Source organism: Macadamia integrifolia, chromosome 6 (genome assembly GCF_013358625.1).
Source record: "Macadamia integrifolia cultivar HAES 741 chromosome 6, SCU_Mint_v3, whole genome shotgun sequence".
Taxonomy (NCBI): domain Eukaryota; kingdom Viridiplantae; phylum Streptophyta; class Magnoliopsida; order Proteales; family Proteaceae; genus Macadamia; species Macadamia integrifolia.
The window spans coordinates 25,698,507-25,707,346 of NC_056562.1; the positions used below are offsets into that span (position 1 = coordinate 25,698,507).

The window sequence follows — 8,840 nt, forward strand, 5'->3', positions numbered from 1 at the left end:
GGGCCAAAGAAGTGCAATGATTGATGATTTTACCTATGGCTCCCCTAACCATATCAGGTAAGAATTTGGAATTTAGATGAGATATATTTAGGATATCTGTTTATTTATTTTGGAGGGCTAATTGGATGGAATTTTTTTTTAGTGGGGGGGGGGGGTAAGAAACCTATACTAGAGATATTTACATTTGGGCTATTATACGTAAACCATTTATGATGTAAATTTTCTTTGGTGAAATTTATGATGTTAATATGGCAAAAGGGTTATTACTACATATCCCATTGTAGGAACCCTTTTCCAGACTTTTGTCTATTTTCCACATTAATAAGATGATTTGATATTTTGACCATTGGATAGATAGGGAATCCTTGGTTGCACTGCATGGCAAATTAGCTATCTCAACCATATGAACGAATATATGTGCAAATATCTATTGTTTTTTAATGTCATTATTATTTAAACAATTCTACTTTTAAAAATAATTTTATATTATTACAACAATAGGGGGCCACATAGTCTTCCTAGGGTTTGCGTGAAAAATTCTTAATATTATGAATCTTAATATCGAGAGTTTAGAAAATATAAATATATTCCAACATCAAAATTCACATATAAAAATTTGAACAGTTAGCTCACATTAAATTTTATACTTGATATTAGTTTTAGTTGCTAAGTATGCAACTTGCATGAAACTTTAGTGCTCTTCATTGCTAAAGCCTTGGCCACTCACTCGAACGTCCTAAGTTTGACTCCCACTAGGCACACTTTGGGCTACTCATACGAGGGTGTTTAGTGTTATTTACTGTTTTCAGTGAAAGTTGAATGATTCTCATTCAACCCCTGGTATGACATGGTCTATACAGTTGTGGGTTCAGTATGGGCCCACGGGACTAGTCAGGCCGAAAGCCTGGATACCCGTCGTTAGCAAAATAATAATAATAATAATAATAAAACTTTAAATTTGCTTCTCAAAATAACAATGTCACATTTGCCTTCTTTTCACCCAAAAAATCATTTTGTTACGGTTCCCATATTCCATGACTATAAAGCATAGCATTTTTCAAAATTCATGTTTTGATATGTTGACTTTGTTTGTAATAAATTTTAGAACTTTAACAAGGGATTTTCTCATTGACGGTTGATACTCTCAATTTTTGGTAGAAATAGTTGACACTCTTTGAGGTGTTTAAAAAATATATATAAATTTATATTTTTACCCTTTTAATTTGGCACATGATTTTTTTTTTGTTCTAATGATGGAAAATATTATTAATTTTTTAAAATTTGTATGAAAGAGAGCATATGAATAAGACCCCAAGTAGGGTATCCCCAACTGCTCAAGTAGTGTCTTAATTTTCCTCAAATCGGGAGGTTCAACTCGATTTTGGATGCTATAGGTCAACTCGAACCCAAACCTTCAATGAAGTATTTGGTTTCGATTTTGGTCCACTTGATTCGACTAGTTAAGATTTTGTTGCTGATCTGTAATTGATAAGGGTGTCAATATATAACCGAAATCGTTTATCAGAATCAAAATCGATCGCTTATAACCAAATTGAACCGCACCATAATAAATTGATCCGGTTTTAGTTTTATAAGCCATAATTCTGGTTCGAAACCAAATCGAATAAAAAATCGATGGTTAACTGACACTTAGTATTAAAGACTTAAAGTGTTTTGAAATTCGATGGACCTCCATGAAAAAGTGGAGAAAAAAAAAAAGAAGCAAAATACTAACCGAGAAGGGAGCTTCACTTTCACACAATCACACTTCTTGATTTTTTAATGTATAGGATCATAGTTAATTAATTATAATGTGTAGTTTTTTACGTATAAAGTATATTGTCCTTAGCAAAATAAATGTATATTATCTTATCTCTTTAGAAAATTTAATAAATGTGGAATTCACATTAGTTGTAGGAAGCAAACCATTTTCTAAAACGACATTATAAACCCCATGTAAACTGGTTGTGAGTCGAATAACAAAAATCAATTAAAAACTGCTAAAACCAAAACCGGATGAAAACGATTATGATTTCACCTAATTCCTATCCGGTGTGGTTTTGATTTCACCTTATCAAAACGTAAACCAAACCGAATAACCAAAACCACACCGTTTGACTCCCCCACTAATTGAGATACTATTGAGTTTGGTCTAGTTTGGTTTAGTTTGGTTTCATGTTTACATGTATACATAAAGTAAATGAGAAAGTTCATAAACTTCATTTTTTGGTTTTCAATTTTTTTTTTTTTTTTTGGGTTACTATCAGTTTAGTCTCGATTTTTAATTGGCTTTGGTCCAATTTTCGATTTCATACGGTAGATACGGTTAGTTTGATTTGGTTTCTATTTCTACCGGTTTCATAAATCCAACAACAAATCAAACTAGACCAATAAAGTTCGATTCAATTTGGGGCTGATTGGATTGGTGGATTTCCCGACTGGTTTGGGACTTTGGGTTGAACTTTGACACCCTGGCTGACCAATCCTAGAGCTAGAACCGCTGAATCATTTAGTTCAATTCGGTTTTTTGCATATTGGATCTAAGGTCCGTTCGACTTCGATCAGTTAGACCGGGTTGATCCAATCAGTGGAAATAAAAATTAAATTTTTTAAAGATACTATTTATATTGGGCTTTTGCCTTTGCGCGATCCAATGGGCTTCGGGCCCCCAATCCTATAAATAGTCCATAATATATAGTCACTGGCGGTCCCGCCTCTCAATTCACGCTCTCTCTCTCTCTCTCTCTCTCTCTCATTTTGAATTTGAAAAACTCCAAAGAACCTACCCGTTGCAAGAGAGGGACGGAGGGAACAAGCAGGAAACGCTTATCACTCATCAGCCGCGCTTCTGCGCATTCAAAATAGACGAACCCAACTTCAAACTTCAATAAAACCCTAACCCCACCCGCCCTCTTCATCTCTAACCCTAACAATCCTACATCGAAAAGCTTTTGAATTCAAGAACCACAAGAGATCGATTCCTTCTCGAATCTTTATCTTCTTCTCAACCAAAGAGCGATAATGAATGATCTCTTATCTTGTACGAATTTCTGATTCAGCTAGTTTTTCTTAAGACGAGACGGATCTGAAGTACGCATCCTCTTTTGGACCATTATTATCGACTTGATGTAATCGATCCGTTTGTTGAAAAAACCCTAGATCGGATTCAAAGGTTGGAGTTTTTCGAATTGGTTCTCTGTTCTTTCGCCTTGGTTGAGTTGACGGATGCGGAGGGATTTTCAACGGGAACAGAAACGGGAACCAAAATAGCAGTGAGTTCCGTCCGGTAGACCGAGTTCTATTGTAGGTTGCAGAGTGGTTACGCGGGTTCTGGAAGCGATTCTTGAGTCCATTTCATCACAATTAAAGGTATCGCTCTCTCTTTTTCTCTACTACTACTACTACTACTACTACTACTACTACTACTACTACTACTGCATCGATATTGCCAAGTAGAGATACCACCACCTTATTTCTCACAAAACCCTAACAGCAACTAACTACTACTACTACTACTACTACTACTACTACTGCATCGATATTGCCAAGTAGAGATCAGATCTACAGACGTCGTCTGTATTTGTTATCCAGTGATGCAGCTTTAGCCAGTCGGAGAAAGTGGCGAGCTCCGACTCAACAAGGCACCCAAAACCGGGACCTTGACCACCGGCATCGGATCCCACTATAATGCCGTCTTCGTGGGTCAAGAGTCCTCAGATTCAGAGCGAGGCTCTCTGGTGAGACGAATGCGAGTGAGGAGGCCAGTTTTCTCCCCATTTCTCGACTCTGCGGCTAGAATTTTTTTTCCTGCAGCTATACAAAATTGCAATTCAATTTTATAACTTGAATAAAGAGGCGAGATTATTTTCTCTTCTTCTAGCGTTCCAGACATGGCCATGGTGATTTTTATTTCGTGTTTTTAATCTGGTAGGTGGCGGGCTCAAAGAGAAGCAACGAGGAATTGGGAGGGAAAACAGAGACCTCACGCAAGCGGAACAAAATGAGAGATCTTGAGTCGGTTTTTCGATCTGAAGGTTGCGACACATACTCCTGTACTTCCTGTTGCTATTAAGTATTACTGGTTTTCTGCAGCCGTAAAATATCTGATTTTTTATAGGTTTATTTGCTAGCCTAGATCAATTATCACTTCTGCATTGCAATGGATGCAGTATCAGTTATAGGAAGTTAACGTTTCATGTTCTGTTGATGGTGTTTGCATTTGCTAAGTATCACGGTGTGCTTTATTTCTGCTGATTGTAGCTCACCATCATGCTGATGTTCTGAATCATGTAATGCGTATTGATTGATATTTTGATGAAAATTCTTTGTTGTGTTATTGTTACTATTATTATTGTCAGATAGTTATTGAAATTTTCTTCATTGAACTCTTGCGTTGGGGTTTCCCCACTAATTGATAAAAAAAATACTACTTTTGTACCTGTAACTACAATTTCCCATTGTCTTTGATGGTATTAGAAGAAGATTATAAGCTTTAGCCTTTCCATTCCTGTTCTTCAATGATGTAGATATCATTGGTCATTCTGTTTTTCAATCCCCTGAAAATAGTTTCTGTACTACACATTGGGTAACCAGAAATCTTAGCAACAATGTTGTTTTTTATTTCTTTGCACCTGGTTATTTATGTCACTTCTGTCTTCAGTTTTGTTTTTCCACTTTGAAATGGTCTATTTACTGGTTCACTGAAAATCTAGTTGCAAATTTGAATTGTGTATGGCAGGAAGAGAGCCTCCTTTTCCAAAGTCTTCAATGATCAAAGAAGTCACAGATCAATTTCTCTTGGGTAAACGAGAAGAGAGATCTCCGATAACACAGGAGCCTGTAACAAAGATTTCTGATAATTTTCAAACAATAGAAACCGGGAGAAACTCTCTCTCTATCTCTGAAGATGCCACCCGTCTGAGTTTGGGTCATATCGGCTATCCTCCAAGAAGTATGGATCTTAATGCTGAACCCTGTATTCCCAAGGATTCAGATCATGATGATGCACCAGCAAATGTTGTTGGCATTTGTAAACCATCCATGGTCATAAAGCAAGTAGCAGATCATGACACTAACTTTACAACCTCAAGGGGTAACGGGTTGGATCTCAATGCAGAAGATGTCTCTAGCTCAATGTACCATGACCAAGTTTTCCCATACAAAAGTCAGAAACACTTGAAATCTAGGGATGTTTCGGAGTGTGGGAGCTCTACAGGCCCTTTGGATGAGAAAGACTCACTGAGAGTGTGGAGAGAGATGAAACAGAATGGTTTTTTCTCATCTACACATGGAGGCATGTCTTCTCATGGAGGCATACCAATGCCAAAGCAGCGGGGAAGGAAAAGTAAAAATGATACGCTTAAGAAAAAAATGGAGCTTGCAAAAAGAGAACAGGTTAACAGATTCACAAAGATAGCTGCTCCAAGCGGGCTGCTTAATGAATTGAATCCTGGAATCATAAACCATGTGAGAAATAGTAAGCAGGTTCATTCTATAATTGAGGCCTTAGTGAGATCTGAAAAGCTTGAAAATGGTCAAAGCAGGTCAGCAAACAATCTCAAAAGGGGAACAAAGGAAACAAATGATCGAAGGAAGGACATGGAAAATATGCATGATTCAGGAACCAGTCAACATAATGTTTCTCACGGAAATGAACCAGGTGGACAGACCCCAATGTTCTCGACTAAAGTGGCAATTCCTCTGAATTCAGATCACATGTTAGCTGGCAACTTATATTTTGGAGCAAGAAGGGTTTCGGATAAATCTTCTGGTGCTTCACACATTACCTCTGATTGTGAGCACGAAACCATTGGACTGAAACTGTCATCCGAGAATACTAGTTCTGTGTCTAATGAGGAGTCGGAAAACCAAGCTACTGTTTCTTCCCTTTCTGTGAAAGGTCAGTTTCTATCCAAAGCCCATAAGCTTCTTATCGTTTTAAACATCTCTTGTCATTCGCATATATTCTTATAATTAGGGGGTGCAACTTGAGCCAGGTTCGGTTTGGGTAAACGACAATGAACCGTACCGGCTGAGCATAATAGGGGAGATTACCTGGAACTGACTTGAATTTTTCCTCTATTTTAGCTGCTACAGTAGCTTCCCAATGGCTGGAACTTCTTCATGATGACATTAGAGGGCGTCTAGCTGGTAATGACATGGTTTCTCAAAGCTGACAGGGTTATTTAGTAGGCAACTCTTCTATCTTTATAATATGTGGCTTTCTTTGTGTGTGCAGCACTGCGACGTAGCAAGAAGAGAGTTCGAGCTGTAATTCAGACAGAGTTGCCTTTTCTTTTGTCCAAAGAATTTAAATCTAACCAAGAGAATGATCCTAATGTATCTTGTGCTACTGAATGTTCCAAGCCCCACGATATTGCAAATCCAGAAATGCATCAAGCAAAGTGGACTGCATTATTTGATCAGATGGAAAAGGCACTCTCTGAAGAGGGAAGACATCTGGTGAGTCTAACAGAAGGAGTTGATTTCTGTTTCATTCCTGTGGGTTCAAGATTAGAATTTAGTGGTATTCTTCATGATACATTTGAGATTCTTCACTCCACCCATCTGGTTCACAACTTTTCATGTCCACATGAATCTTGCAGTAGCCTCCCATCCCAATGGTGCCAACTAGAAGATTCTTGAAAAAAAAAAAAAGAAAAAACCTTTTTACGTTGCTAAAATCAAATGGAATTTAATAAGCAACTGCTCTCTTGCGTTCTTATGAAGGTCACAAGAAAATTGTGGGAGCCACGTAACGAAGTCCATCAATTAATGGATGTGTCCTATTTGGTCATAGGAGTGAGAGATGTTTATAGTCAAAACATGTTTGTCACTATTTATGCAGGGGTAGGAGAGCATGGTTTATTGTCTTCTCAGGAATATTTAAGGTTTACAACTTCTATAAAAATATGTGCCTTGTTGGAAAGAGGGTTAGGGTGAAACCTGAATTCATAGTTGTCGATGGGAGTATTGTAGACTTTAATCTCCCCCTATATGCATCTTGGAAGTAAAAATTTTGTTGTTCCAACTCAAACTTGCAGTGCTTGATTGGTTTTCTAATTGGATAACTATGGCATCAATTCAGGAAAGTTGGTTGAACCAAGTGACAGAAATGCAATTGCATTGCGCGAGGGGCCTACAATCCATCAACTGGTTCACAGGACATGGCTTGCCACAAGTAGGCAGATCAGAAAATGAGTCCAGGTACTTTCTTTTCTCCTCAAAATCAACAAGTCGGTCCTATGGTGTATTACTCTCTGGTCAAATTTTCTCATCTTATTAGACCGATTACTTGTTGATGGTAGTGGGTTTACTTTAATGGTATAAAACCACATGGCAATGTTAGATTTTTGAAGGGTTGGAATGGATTAATATAAAAGAATTGATCCAGCATATTTTGAGATCTTGGTGTCTTTGGAACATCTGCATGCTATGATATAAAAATCAACTAATGTTGATATATATTGTCGGAGGAACACCTTGAAAGACCCATTATCAAGTTTCTTACCCTAGACTGTTAGTCAAAGGCTTGTTCTTATTTGATACCCTCCCAGGATAGAATTTTTAGTTTTCCTCAAAAGTCAGATTAAGTAGACCATGTATTGTGATGCTCTGTGTATCTATGCAACCTTAAATTTGTGTTGTGTTTATGGTATGTGCCCCTAATTTAGTTGATAATTTTCTGTTCTGCCTGTCTGAAGTGCATCCTGAGTCATATGAAGAGGTCCATGGAAAGTAATCTATTTCTTTTACAGATTGAAGAACATGGACAATTCAGACAGGGAATTAGCTATTAGGGCAGCTGCTGCTTCCATCTACTCCACCTGCAACTATGCCATGTCAACAGAAAATGTATCCTGTTTCTGAGTCTATTGCTGGTTCATCCACCAATGACGATTCTTCCTAATTTTATAGAAAATTTCTTTGCTGAATGTTAGCTTCACTAACATCCATGTTGTACCAATTATTGAGTGATGTTTCCTTGTAACTTCAGAAACATTTTTTAAATCTTTCTTTTGTCAAATTTTATTTTTTTGACTGTTATACCCCTCCTCTTCCGGATAAGCATTTGTTGTTATAGCACTGACGATTTGTTTTTTAAAGATCACAAGGAACATCCATTGACAAGTTTCAGGTAATTTGGTTGAGTTTTACATTGGGATTTAGCTACCTCACAGAAAATATTTCACAGGTGCTCAAATTCCTATCCCAACACATCAGATGGGATCACAGGCATCATCAGTAAATCCCAAAAAAATGTTGGGGAAAGGGAGCCATTAAATCATTTATCCTCCCAGCCTCCCAGTTATGTCTAACCTTTGCTACAGCCCTTTTTGCCAGGAAAAGGAGCCTTAACGACAGATCAAGAAATTCAAGCTCTATCAGTCTCTTTAATGGAGGAAAGCTGCAATGCAAGCTGGGCTATTGAGCTAAAGGCTAAAGCCTTTTATCAGCCACCTCAAGAAATTATTTTCAACATCACCCACATTATCATTAATAGAAACTGCATCGTTGTTGCCATATTATCAATCGATATGGTGGAAAACTATCAAAATGCAAACTGAAGGTTTGCATGTTCTTAACATCTTTGCCATGCGTTTTTTTTTTTTTTTTTTTTTTTTTGGGGAGGGGGGGGGGGGTTGGGGTTTCCCTAGGTGATCTCTGCCTTTCAAGAAGCTGATTCTGATTCTTCCTGTTCCAGAATGGCCGATTAACATTCTGTTCGCAAGGTTTAGGCAGAATCTGACTGGGTCTGATCCATTTAGAACCTAATCGGATCTGAATTGGCTGGACCTGATCTGGATTTTGATTCTGATTCTAATAACCTTGAGTGGAAC

General features: G+C 37.6%; 1 protein-coding gene across 2 annotated transcripts; it reads left to right on the plus strand.

The window, feature by feature from the left end:
• The first annotated feature begins 2,756 nt into the window (after positions 1–2,756).
• Positions 2,757–8,130, plus strand: LOC122080780. Of its 2 annotated transcripts, none has more exons than XM_042647629.1 (7): positions 2,757–3,369; positions 3,932–4,034; positions 4,739–5,899; positions 6,088–6,150; positions 6,239–6,462; positions 7,088–7,206; positions 7,758–8,130. In XM_042647629.1, exons 2-7 carry the CDS (start codon positions 4,001–4,003, stop codon positions 7,867–7,869), a joined length of 1,713 nt encoding a protein of 570 aa, XP_042503563.1. In that variant the 5' UTR covers positions 2,757–3,369; positions 3,932–4,000; the 3' UTR covers positions 7,870–8,130. The 2 variants fall into 2 exon arrangements, with proteins under 2 accessions (XP_042503563.1, XP_042503564.1); XM_042647630.1 differs by lacking the exon at positions 2,757–3,369 and adding an exon at positions 3,528–3,737.
• The last annotated feature ends 710 nt before the right edge of the window (positions 8,131–8,840 follow it).

What these genes read in the sequence shown, in the direction of transcription:
- LOC122080780 (XM_042647629.1), top strand. Translation starts at nt 4,001, where the DNA reads ATGAGAGATCTTGAGTCGGTTTTTCGATCTGAAG. An exon ending in CATTAGAGGGCGTCTAGCTG is followed by an intron (nt 6,151 to 6,238) that starts GTAATGACATGG and finishes TTGTGTGTGCAG; the next exon opens with CACTGCGACGTAGCAAGAAG. An exon ending in CTGAAGAGGGAAGACATCTG is followed by an intron (nt 6,463 to 7,087) that starts GTGAGTCTAACA and finishes GCATCAATTCAG; the next exon opens with GAAAGTTGGTTGAACCAAGT.